This window comes from Bos indicus x Bos taurus, chromosome 17 (assembly GCF_003369695.1).
Source record: "Bos indicus x Bos taurus breed Angus x Brahman F1 hybrid chromosome 17, Bos_hybrid_MaternalHap_v2.0, whole genome shotgun sequence".
Lineage (NCBI taxonomy): Eukaryota > Metazoa > Chordata > Mammalia > Artiodactyla > Bovidae > Bos > Bos indicus x Bos taurus.
This window is the reverse complement of record NC_040092.1, coordinates 59454563-59468017: the sequence shown is the minus strand read 5'-3', so window position 1 is coordinate 59468017 and position 13455 is coordinate 59454563. Positions and strand designations below refer to the sequence as shown.

The window sequence follows — 13455 nt, the reverse complement described above, 5'->3', positions numbered from 1 at the left end:
TCCAGAAGTGGAATTGCAGAATCATATGGTAGTTCTGTTTTGTAATATTTTGCTTCTCTCCAAAGGATGGCTTATAAGAAACAGGCAAGTTAGCAGTAAGACTTGATGCAGAAACATAGTAATTTGAAGAAGGAGGGGTAAGGTGAAGGGCCGTGCACCACTGAAGCTTTGAAGTTAGAAGATTATAAGCTGTGAGGTACAGGAGTGGGCAGGATGGCGTATGGATGGAGTGGGTGTAAGGACAGAGACAGACGCGAGGAGAGCGACAAATAGGGTGGGACAAGTGGCTGCTGCCCCAGCATTTTCATTTCCTGACCTTTCTGATACCTGGGTGTTTATTTTCTCCTGGTTTCCCATGTGTATATAAACTTTTCCGTAATCTCCCTCTCCCTATAGACTTTGGAGTGAGTTTTTGTCCCTGGCTACTAAAATGACCCTGATTAGAACAGTAGTAGCAACAGAAAGCAGAGAAGGCGATGGCACCCCACTCCAGTACTCTTGCCTGGAAAATCCCATGGATGGAGGAGTCTGGTAGGCTGCAGTCCATGGGGTCGCTAGAGTCGGACACGACTGAGTGGCTTCACTTTCACTTTTCACTTTCATGCATTGGAGAAGGAAATGACAACCCACTCCAGTGTTCTTGCCTGGAGAATCCCAGGGACGGGGGAGCCTGGTGGGCTGCCGTCTATGGGGTCACACAGAGTCGGACATGAGTGAAGGGACTTAGCAGCAGCAGCAACAGAAAGAGCTGCAGTGTTTCTTGCTAAGAAATACCTGCTGAAAATAGTTTTCATAATTTAAATATATATTGAATTGAGGAAAGCTTACTCAAAGACTTTCATTTTTTTTTCTCAGCCTCTTATTTCACACGTGTTAAATGAAGAATTCATATTCTCCAAATATTAGAGGCAAAATTTTTTTTATAGGACCAGTGTTGCATTTGGAAGAGAAGAATTGGCATGTCAGTTTTGATTTTTTAAAAAATACTTATTTTTTTAATTTGCTGCTCCTGGTCTTAGTTGAGGAATGCAAACTCTTAGTAGCAGCATATGCAATCTAGTTCCCTGACCAGGGATTGAACCCGGGTGCCCTGCATTGGGAGTGCAGAGTTTTAGCCTCTGGAACACCAGAGAAGTCCCTCAGTTTTGATTTAGATTGGGTTGACGATCATAGAATCGTTTTTGAGTTGTCGTGTTCACTATTATTTGTGTTTATTGTTAGCTCTGTGTTCTATTAAGTACTTCCTGCACATGTCACTGTGCTAAGCAGTCATTACTTACAGTTCCGTTTTTTCTCTCCAGAGCTCACGTGGTGGTCAGATATCATATTCAAATCAAGCTGAGACTTAGAGAGGTGAAGTAGATCTTGTGCTGTAGGGCTCACGCTCAACATGAGAACGTTAGAACTGAAAGGAACTTTAGAGGTAATTTAGTTCATCAGAAACTCAGATGCTGAACAAACTGGCAGGTAACCCACCACCGTTAATCCATGCCTTATCCAAAAGCTGTCCCCCCTTTGGATAAGGCATGGATTAATGGTGGTGCGTTACTGCCAGTTACTCAGTTGCAGCCTTTCTTACCTCAGGGAATATAGGTGCAGGGTTGCCAGTCTTGCAGTTTTTAAAGAGAAATCATAAATCTGGATTTGAATATGAAATTTCCCAATTTTTAAAACATGCTGGGCAAACAAGGTATATTTGCTGCTGGATGTGGCCACCAGTTAGCAGCTTCTTACCAAGTACGATGCCGTTATTTACGAGCAGTACACCACGAGGTAAAGTAAGCTGCCCAATGTCACACAACAAAGCAGTTTTTTAGCTGGGAACCAACGAACACTATGTATTTCTTTCATTTTTTTCCTTAAAAAAAATCACATTAGATTACAAGTTACCAAGACATTTCATCAAGTTTTTCAGAAAAATTGAAATCTGTATCTGAGGAAGTGAGCTAGTTAGTACTAATTAGTAAGTGGTGGGATAGATTAATTATTGATTTTTGAAATGTATTTAAAAATTGTTTACTCCCTTGGTATATCCTCTTGAAAATTATTGATACATGTAATGCTAAAGTTGTTGGCGTGTGTGCGTGCATGTTCGGTCACTTCGGTTGTATCCTACTCTTTGTGACCCTGTGAACTGTAGCCCACCAGGCTCCTCTGTCCATGGGATTCTCCAGGTAAGAATGTTGGAGTGGGTTGCTGTGTTCTCTTCCAGGGCATCTTTCTGACCCAGGGATTGAACCTGCGACTCAGGTTTCCTGCATTGGCAGGCAGGTTCTTTACCGCTGGCACCACCCGGGAAGCCCGTTGTTGGCATACGTGTTTATAAATATTTGCTTTTCTTTTTGCTGATTGCTCTTGCTTAATGATTTTGCAAAGACCTTTCAGCAGGGTAATTTGGAGAATAAGATTTCTAAGGAGAAAAGAAAAAAATCTCCAAGTTTCAGAATAAAAGATTGAGAATATTGGAGTAGGAACTCTGGGAATATAAGCCAATTGATAACTTTCTTCTGTGGCCACAAGCATTTGTAGGTTTTGGGGGACATATTTACAATTATAGTTGATGGTAGAAAACAGAAACAGTAGTTCAGCTATCTCAGTACTATTTTCAGAACAAATTGTCTACTTTGTAATTAGCTTAAAAATGATAATTAGCTAAAATGGTCCATAGCTAATCTTGATCTCTGGTGCTTAATTAAGTAGGGCAGAAGCGACCTTCAAAGTACTTCTGATAAGAAAAGATCTAGAATCAGACTAAGTGATACTGTAACTTAGAGACAGTAGTAGGGAAATTGTTTAGCTGTTAGCTGTCTAACAATTTTTATTGTCTGAAGCCTTATCTTGTTCTAAATTTATATGGTATTTCTTAAATAGCTGTGTAAATTTGCTACTGCCTTATTTTTGATAATGAAGATTATAAGTTCTTATTCTGGATCTTATATAATCTGTGGCTTCCCATTCTTTGCCACCAAATGAACAAAATTATCGTATAGTTAGAGATACCTCAGACTGAAATATATAATGTTAAGAGAATGAGAAGACAAGCCACAGACTGGGAGAAAATATTTGCAAAAGATACCTCTCATAAAGTACTGTTATCCAAAATATAGAAAGAACTTTAAAAACTCAATAAGAAAACAAACAATGTGATTTTAAAAATAGGCCAAAGAGCTTACCAAACATCTCATCAAAGAAATACACAAATGGCACCTAAGCATCTGAAAACATGGTTCACATCGTACGTAATCAGGGACGCGCGAACTGAAAGGAGATGATAGTACACATTTTATTAGGATGGCGAGTCCCCAGTCCTCACAAGGACATGGGGCAGAAGGAACTCTCACTCACTGCTGGTTGGAAGGCAAGATAGTGCAGCCACTTCCCTGGTGGCTCAGACCATAAAGAGTCCACCTGCCATGCAAAGACCTGGGCTCAATTCTTGGATTGGAAAGAGCCACTGAAGAAGGGAATGGCTACTCTCTCCAGTATTCTTGCCTGAAGAAATTCCACGGACTGAGGGGCCTGGGGTTACAAAGAGTCAGACACGACTGAGCCACTTTCGCTTTCACTTTGGAAGACAGTTTGGCGGTTTCTTAAAAAACTACATGTACTCTTACCATATGACCCAGTAGGCTTGCACTTTGATATGTACTCAGAGGAGTTGAAAACTTCAGTTCAGTTCAGTCGCTCAGTCGTTTTCGACTCTTTGAGACCCCACGAATCACAGCACGCCAGGCCTCCCTGTCCATCACCAAATCCCAGAGTTCACCCAAACTCATGCCCATCGAGTCGGTGATGCCATCCAGCCATCTCATCCTCTGTCGTCCCCTTCTCCTCCTGCCCCCAATCCTTCCCAGCATCAGGGTCTTTTCCAATGATTCAGCTCTTCGCATGAGGTGGCCAGACTATTGGAGTTTCAGCTTCAAATCAGTCCTTCCAATGAACACCCAGGACTGATCTCCTTTAGAATGGACTGGTTGGATCTCCTTGCAGTCCAAGGGACTCTCAAGAGTCTTCTCCAACACCACAGTTCAAAAGCATCAATTCTTCAGCACTCAGCTTTCTTCACAGTCCAACTCTCACATCCATACATGACCACTGGAAAAACCATAGCCTTGACTAGACAGACCTTTGTTAGCAAAGTAATGTCTCTGCTTTTAAATATGCTATCTAGGTTGGTCATCACTTTCCTTCCAAGGAGTAAGCGTCTTTTAATTTCATGGCTGCAATCACCATCTGCAGTGATTTTGGAGCCCAAGAAAATAAAGTCTGTCACTGTTTCCACTGTTTCCCCATCTATTTGCCATGAAGTGATGGGACCGGACGCCATGGTCTTAGTTTTCTGAATGTTGAGCTTTAAGCCAACTTTTTTACTCTCCTCTTTCACTTTCATCAAGAGGCTTTTTAGTTCCTCTTCACTTTCTGCCATAGGGTAGTGTCATCTGCATATCTGAGGTTATTGCTATTTCTCCTGGCAATCTTGATTCCAGCTTGTGTTTCTTCCAGCCCAGCATTTCTCATGATGTACTCTGCATAGAAGTTAAATAAGCAGGATGACAATATACAGCCTTGACGAACTCCTTTTCCTATTTGGAACCAGTCTGTTGTTCCATGTCCAGTTCTAACTGTTGCTTTCTGACCTGCATACAGGTTTCTCAAGAGACAGGTCAGGTGGTCTGGTATTCCCATCTCTTTCAGAATTTTCCACAGTTTATTGTGATCCACACAGTCAAAGGCTTTGGCATAGTCAATAAAGCAGAAATAGATGTTTTTCTGGAACTCTCTTGCTTTTTCTATGATCCAGCGGATGTTGGCAATTTGATCTCTGGTTCCTCTGCCTTTTCTAAACCAGCTTGAACATCTGGAAGTTCACAGTTCACATATTGCTGAAGCCTGGCTTGGAGAATTTTGAGCATTACTTTACTAGCGTGTGAGATGAGTGCAATTGTGCAGTAGTTTGAGCATTCTTTGGCATTGCCTTTCTTTGGGATTGGAATGAAAACACCTTTTCCATTCCTGTGGCCACTGCTGAGTTTTCCAAATTTGCTGGCATATTGAGTTCAGTACTTAGCAGCATTATCTTTCAGGATTTGAAAGAGGTCAACTGGAATTCCATCACCTCCACTAGCTTTGTTCGTAGTGATGCTTTCTAAGGCCTACTTGACTTCACATTCCAGGATGTCTGGCTCTAGGTCAGTGATCACACCATCGTGATTATCTGGGTCATGAAGATCTTTTTTGTACAGTTCTTCTATGTATTCTTGCCACCTCTTCTTAATATCTTCTGCTTCTGTTAGGTCCATACCATTTCTGTCCTTTACTGAGCCCATCTTTGCATGAAAGTTTCCCTTGGTATCTCTGATTTTCTTGAAGAGATCTCTAGTCTTTCTCATTCTGTTGTTTTCCTCTATTTCTTTGCATTGATCGCTGAAGAAGGCTTTCTTATCTCTCCTTGCTGTTCTTTGGAACTATGCATTCAAATGGGAATATCTTTCCTTTTCTCCTTTGCTTTTCACTTCTCTTCTTTTCACAGCTATTTGTAAGGCCTCCCCAGACAGCCATTTTGCTTTTTTGCATTTCTTTTCCATGAGAATGGTCTTAATCCTTGTCTCCTGAACAATGTCACGAACCTCTGTCCATAGTTCACCAGGCACTCTATCTATCAGATCTAGTCCCTTAAATCTATTTCTCACTCCACTGTATAATCATAAGGGATTTGATTTAGGTCATACCTGAATGGTCTAGTGGTTTTCCCTACTTTCTTCAATTTAAGTCTGAATTTGGCAATAAGGAGTTCATGATCTGAGCCACAGTCAGCTCCCGGTCTTGTTTTTGCTGACTGTATAGAGCTTCTCCATGTTTGGCTGCAAAGAATATAATCAGTCTGATTTCGGTGTTGCCCATCTGGTGATGTCCATGTGTAGAGTCTTCTCTTGTGTTGTTGGAAGAGGGTGTTTGCTATGACCAGTGTGTTCTCTTGGCAAAACTCTATTAGCCTTTGTCCTGCTTCATTCTGTACTCCAAGGCCAAATTTGCCTGTTACTCCAGGTGTTTCCTGACTTCCTACCTTTTGCATTCCAGTCCCCTATAATGAAAAGGACATCTTTTTTGGGTGTTAGTTCTAAAAGGTCTTGTAAACTTACATCCACACAAAATCCTGAAAAATCCACACAAAATCTTGAAAACTTATATCTACACAAAATCCTGCACCCAGATGTTTATAGCAGTTTTCGTCACAATTGCTAAAACTTGGAAGCAACCAAGGCATCCCTCAGTAGGTAGATGCATAAATAAACTGACAGTGGAATGTTATTCAGTGTTAAAAAGAAATGGACTCTCAACCCATGAAAAGACATGGAGGAACCTTAAATGTATATTCCTAGTAGAAAGATTCAATCTTGAAAGGCTACATATTGCATAATTTTAACTGTGACATTCTAGAAGAGGCAAAACTGGAGGGGGGAATAAGAAGATTACGGATTGCCAGGAGTTGGGTGTGATGGGAAGATGAATAGCTGGGGCTGAGAAGATTTTTAGAGCTGTGAAGATACTCTTTGTGATACTATAAAGATGGATACATTTCGTGGTATCAGGTTGGTACAAGCATAATTGTGGTTTCGGATGGTGAATTTTTGTCATTATATCTAGGCTCAAACATATCTTTATTAATCAAGATAGGGATCATTACAATCAACACATTCTTGCCAATGAGAAGTTTATTTGTATGGCATAAAAATCTGTGCTCCAGGGTTCAACGAACTCTTAGAAAGCACTTTCTGCTATGTGGAAGCATTTTCCCTGCAAAAAGTTGTCAATATGCTTGAAGAAATGATAGTCAGTTGGCGAGACGTCAGATGAGGCAAAACTTCATAGCCCAATTCATCCAGCTTTTGAGTGTTGATTAAAAAGTTGAAGTGTTGGTTGTGTGACGTGTGATCGGGTGTTGTCATGCAAAAGAATTGGGCCCTTTCTGATGAGCAATGCTGGCTGCAGGCATTGCAGTTTTTAGTGCATCTCATTGATTTGCTGAGCATATTTCTCAGATGTAATGGTTTTGCTAGGATTCAGAAAGCTGTAGTGGATCAGACTGGCAGCAGAACACACCAAACAGTGGCCATGACCTTTTTTTGGTGCAAGTTTGGCTGTAAGGGGCTTCCCTGGTGGCTCAGCTGGTAGAGAATTGCCTGCAATGCAGGAGACCTGGGTTCAATCCCTGAGCTGGGAAGATCCCCTGGAGAAGGGAACGGCTACCCACTGCAGCGTTCTGGCCTGGAGAATTTCATGGACCGTGTAGTCCATGGGGTCGCAAAGAGTTGGACACGACTGAGCAACTTTCACTTGGCTTTGGGAAGTACTTTAGAGCTTCTTCTCTGTCCAGCCACTGAGCTTGTCTTCACTGGTTGTCGTATAAAATCCGCTTTTCATCATATGTCACAATCCAATCAAGAAATGGTTCATTATTGTTGTGTAGAATTGGAGAAGACAACACTTCAAAATCGTGATTTTTTTTGATTTTTGGTCAGCTCATGAGGCACCCACTTATTGAGCTTTTTCATCTTTCCAATTTGCTTCAAATGCTGTATGACCATAGAATGGTTGACATTGAGTTCTTTGGCAACTTCTTGTGTAGTTGTAAGAGGATCGGCTTCGACGATCTTCTTGATTGATCATTGTCAACTTCCAATGGCTGGCTACTATGCTCCTCATCTTCAAGGCCCTTGTTTTCTTTGCAAAACTTCTTGGAACACCACTGCACTGTATGTTCGTTAGCAGTTCCTGGGCCAAATGCACTGTTGATATTGCGAGTTGTCAATGCCACTTTACGACCCATTTTGAACTCAAATAAGAAAATTGCTTGAATTCGCTTTTTGTCTAACATCGTTTCTCTAGTCTAAAATAACAGCAAGTAATATCACAACCAAAAAAAAAAAAAAAAACACATTAAGTGAGAAATGGGCATTAAAATGATGCATAACATAACCACATTTATTTAAGCAAGTATTCCGAGGGGCGGTCCTAGGACGGCGGAGGAATAGGATGGGGAGACCACTTTCTCCCCCACAAATTCATCGAAAGATCATTTGAATGCTGAGCAAATACCACAAGAATGTATTCCAGTATCAAATGCAAAGTTCAACAGTGCAAAACCACAGTTACTTCTGCTCCAACCTAATAACATGTGTCCAATTCCGTAGAAGGTATAACATAGGAGTAGAACTCTGAATGTAAGCTTTGGACTTCAGATGATTATGATGTGTCAGTAGAGGTTCACCCTCTGTAACATATGTGCCAATCTGGTGCTGGATGTTGATAATGGCGGAGGCTATGCTTGTGTGGGGCAGGGGTATATGGGAAATCTATACATTTGTCTCTCTTTTGCTGTGAATAAAAAAACTGCTTTAAAAAACAATCTTTATAAACAATAGTATGTTCTTTATCTCCCTACCACTGAGAGTAAGCAGTTTTTTTAGGGTTTAATGGGCACACTGAACTCATACAGTAATTATAACAAACTGACAGCTAATGTTTTCCCTACTTCTTCCCTGAAGAAGAACATGCTTGCTAAATAAACAAATGAGATTTCATAATAATAAGTACCCTGATATTTTTTTGTGAAGAAAACATCTCCAATTTTATAATAGAAATCAATAAAACAATTATTAACAGACTTATAGCCAGTAATTACTAAAAATGCTATTTTAGTATATACATTTATTCTTATTTAGAAAGCAACTTTGAAAATACATAGATTCTAACCCTAAAATATTTAGACTGAATAGTGTGTTTAGTGTCTAATTTTCAAAGAATCCCTGTTCAAATAATCTGGTATTTTTTAACTTACTGAATTTCAGTTTTGTGTGAGTTTACCTAAGTATTCAGATTTGATAGACTCCTCTGAAGTTGAGGAAAAGGTACTCTGTGATTGTTTAATGGTAGATACAGAGTAAATTAAGTTTTTTAGGCAGAGTATATCATCCTTCAAGATTCTGTTTTTGCTTTTTCTCCCATTTCACTTAATTGTAGTGAATCTTGCCAATCAATATGGGTTTTTTACATAGTGTTTCTTTTACATTAACCTTATACAATAATAACTGTGGCCTTTGACTTATTCCCTTAATTGTACTTTCTTTGAGATTTGTGAGAAAATTGAATATTGTTGTTCAGTCACTAAATTGTGTCCAACCGTTTGCAACCCCATGGACTGCAGCACACCAGGCTCCTCTGTCCTTCACTTTCTCTCAGAACTTGCTCAAATTCATGTCCATTGAATCGGTGAAGCTATCTAACCATCTCATCCTCTGTCGTCCCCTTCTCTTCCCACCTTCAATCTTTCCCAACATCAGGGTCTTTTCCAGTGAGTCAGCTCTTCACATCAGGTGACCAAAGTTTTGGAGCTTCAGCTTCAGCATCAGTCCTTCCAATGAATTTTCAGAGTTGATTTCCTTTAGGATGGACTGGTTTGATCTCCTTGAAGTCCAGAGGGCTCTCAAGAATCAAGTCATCTCCAGCACCACAATTTGAAAGCATCAATTCTTAGGTGCTCAGCCTTCTTTATGGTCCAACTCTCACCTCTGTACATGACTACTGGCAAAAAGCATAGCTTTGACTGTATGAACCTTTGTTGGCAAAGTGATGCCTCTGCTTTTTAGTATGGTTTCTAGGCTTGTCCTAGCTTTTCTTCCAAGGAGCATCTTTTAATTTCATGGCAGTCACTGTCTGCAGTGATCTTGGAGCCCAAGAAAGTAAAATCTGTCACTGCTTCTACTTTTTCCCCTTCTATTTGCCATGAAGTACCCTTTAAATGTATAGTCCTTTAAAAAAAAGATTGCATTTGGTTTCATTGTTCACTAAGTATTATACTCATTTTAGATATTGCTAACCGCTTAATATGAAAGCTTTCTTTTCCTATGTTTTGGGAATTACAATAAACAGATAATACACATAAAACTTATGTAAAAAATGACTGAGTTGCCAGTAGTCTCAAAAGCTTATTTTTAGATCTTCAGACTAATTTTCCAAGAGTTGAGTTTCCTCATTTTTTAAAATTGGGAATTTCTTGAAGACATGCATGTTCTCTAGCTATTAAAACCATTATACTTTGGCTGCATTATTTATAAAATTGCTTTTATAGAATTTATCTTTTCAGTTCAGTTCAGTCTCTCAGTCGTGTCCGACTCTTTGCGACCTCATGAATCGCAGCATGCCAGGCCTCCCTGTCCATCACCAACTCCTGGAGTTCACTCAGACTCAAGTCCATCGAGTCAGTGATGCCATCCAGCCATCTCATCCTCTGGCGTCCCCTTCTCCTCCTGCCCCCAATCCCTCCCAGCATCAGAGTCTTTTCCAATGAGTCAACTCTTCGCATGAGGTGGCCAAAGTACTGGAGTTTCAGCTTCAGCATCATTCCCTCTAAAGAAATCCCAGGGCTGATCTCCTTCAGAATGGACTGGTTGGATCTCCTTGCAGTCCAGGGGACTCTCACGAGTCTTCTCCAACACCACAAAAAGCATCAATTCAAAAGCATCAATTCTTTGGCGCTCAGCCTTCTTCACAGTCCAATTCTCACATCCATACATGATCACAGGAAAAACCATAGCCTTGACTAGACGGACCTTTGTTGGCCCAATAGACCTACTTTGAGACACATAAGAAATTATGAAATTTGTTGTAATTCTGTTAGGAATATTTTTGAGGATGTAGTCTACTGTATCACAAAGTGGCCTTTTTGTACAGATCCAGAGTAAAAATTTCCTCCAGATCTGAATTCAGGAAAAGTGTTTTGGTTCTTATTATGCATGCGTGCACACACTCACACAAGTTCCTCTACTGAAGAACTTTTGAGCTTAAGGACTTTAATAGACATGAAAATCTGACTGTTGTAAGAGAGCAGTGGGTAGGGGGAGAAGTTCATCAGCTCTGTTAATTACCAATATGTGGTATTAGCAGTTGATTTTTATAGTTAAAAATTCACACATATGACTAAATGGACTTAATGATAGCTCTTTGGACTATAAGTAGAAGAACATCTGTACTGTCAGAACCAATAATGATACCCACTTTTTTTTGACTGCCAGGAATTGTAGAGCCAAATTTTGTGACCTACTTAATAACAATTCTGTGTGTATTTCTGTGCCCTCATCTTTCCTTTCTGCCATTTAATAATTTTATGCCATATTTCTTATCAGCTGCCACAAATCTTTGGTAGCTTCCACTAGCACAGGGACAGTATCTGTCTTAATCACCCTCATGCCTAAGTATGTGGCACATAGGTGCTCAGTTAATGTTTGTGCAATTTTTTTTTTTCCTGCAATGGCCCTAGCATTTATTTTAAAGATAGCAGAGGGGCATCTGTTTTAGCTTTACTAAAGAAAAGAATTCTAGGCAGATTAGTTCTTAAACTGATTCCACCCTGGCAGCCCCACTTTCTGGTGTAAGCGTATGATCCTGGAGAAGATGATGACTACAGGGAATATAATTTACCTCCTAGGAGAATCTAGGAGACTTGTAGCTTACCTCTTATTCCTGGCCCAGTGGTGATAAGCTCAGGTTAAGTAGGATAAGAAAGGCACTTAGGGAGTAAGAACAAGCTGATGAATGAAAAGAAATCTCTGCCTGCCTTCACTTTTCAACTGTAGTATTTGGGAGATTGTGTCACATTTAAGATAATGAAAGGATAAAAATCAACTCAAAATTATTCTTAGCTAGTTTGTAAAATCTGGTTGTTAAATGTTAGCTTTAGCTTTATCCATTTAAAATTTTTGTCATTTCTCTGTGGAAGAATAATGAAAGGCATTGAGAGATGTTCCTGGCTGTAAAATACTTATTTTGAATGAAGAGTTGCCTTATGTTGAGAGAGAATTATCAAAGGCAAATATGGAATTCAAATTTAAAATTTCTGTTGACTAGGATCAGGATTATCAGTAGCATGAAATTACCATGACTCACTGAACTCCATTTAACCTGAAGTCATAGTCATTTGAAACTTGTTATTCCCCCAGAGTCATATTGTACTTGCCATTGAACACAGAGTTCTCTAACCTTGGCTTATGGGGGCAAAAACCCAGTCTGTTTCATAATCTGCAGCCTGGGTTTTAAATATTGTATTTAAAGTGGGACAGAAGGATGAGACTTAAGCCAGAGGAAGAAACATGTTTCTGGATTGTCTTTGCCACATGCTACTTTAATCGTAGGTTTGGAGTCTGTCAGATCAGAGTTGAATTCGTGGTACTATTACTTCTTTATTTTGTGATACGGTGCATTTCCTCTGTCCTCTTGGAGCCTTTATTTATTTACTTTAAAAAATGAGAATCACAATACTTCTCTTGTTTGGGTGGTCATGAAGATTAAATAAGATAAACTGTGTAAAAACATCTGCAGTGTATCAGATACTTAGTAAGTTTCTCAACATAAGTTTATGTCCTTCCATTCTCCTTTTTTCTCAAGTTTTATAATGGCTGCTTGCTTTATCCTTACTCACAGTAAGGATACTCCTTTCCAAGATTGCACAAGATTGAAAAATGCTAGATAAATGTGTCTTATATAAGGCTTCCCTTGTGGCTCAGCTGATAAAGAATCCGCCTGCAATGTGGGAGACCTAGGTTCGATCCCTGGGTTGGGAAGATCCCCTGCTACCCACTCCAGTATTCTGGCCTGGAGAATTTCACGGACTATATAGTCCTTGGGGTCGCAAAGAGTCGGACATGACTGAGCAACTTTCACACACACACACAGACGTGCTAGTAATGGAGAGTAGACAGGTTATCTTGGATTCAGCTCCTCACTGTCAGACCTAAACATGACATGTTGCTTTTTAAAAAGTTAGTGTTGATATTTGGCATTTGTGTATCAATTGTCCAAAATTAGATAGAGCATATATTCCATGCCATCTTCTAGTTGTTTTTTTGTTTTGTTTTTGTTTAAACCTTAATGAAATTTTCATTGGCATTGAATTAAACATACGGAATAATCCTTTGAAACTACAGCATTATTTTGTGCGTTTTGTAAAAGAGTGGTTTAACAGTTTTAATCTTTCTGATATGATCCAGTTAATAGCGTAAAATCTGTTGGAGCACACATTGAGCCATTGTGTCAAAATATTGGAGCTTTCTTTACTAAGGTAACAGCTCACTAATGTGGATACTTCCTTTGATTTTGTATTTTGTTCTTGAAGCTTTTTGTGCTTATGACATTTATTTCGATTTATTTAAAAAATAAGCAAAGCTGACTTAATACTGATGACTCTGAATTCTGCTTCTTGGTCCTTATAAATCCTTTCTCTGGAAAACGTATTCTTTTGAATTAATACAGTATTTGTAGTAATACATTTATAGAGTAGGAGGGTATAAATGCCATTAAAAAAATGTATTTATGTACATCTTAACTGCCATGACTTTTAGCCAAGCCAGTATTTTCAAAAAAGCTCTGTCTGTCCTGATTGCATAAATATTTTTGCAAACA

At 39.5% G+C, this 13455-nt stretch overlaps 1 protein-coding gene across 5 annotated transcripts in view; it reads left to right on the top strand.

The window, feature by feature from the left end:
• ANAPC10 (anaphase promoting complex subunit 10) overlaps window positions 1-13455 on the top strand; it is a 164978-nt gene that overhangs the window by 45997 nt on the left and 105526 nt on the right. Inside the window, exon 5 of one of the 5 annotated variants that reach the window (XM_027567445.1) lies at window positions 5126-5167. The exons of the other annotated variants lie outside the window; for them this stretch is intronic. Within the exon in view, the coding sequence (XP_027423246.1) occupies window positions 5126-5137 (12 nt within the window). The 3' untranslated portion in view covers window positions 5138-5167. Of the gene's footprint in view, window positions 1-5125; window positions 5168-13455 lie in introns of those variants that run through there. 5 annotated transcript variants of the gene reach the window in all.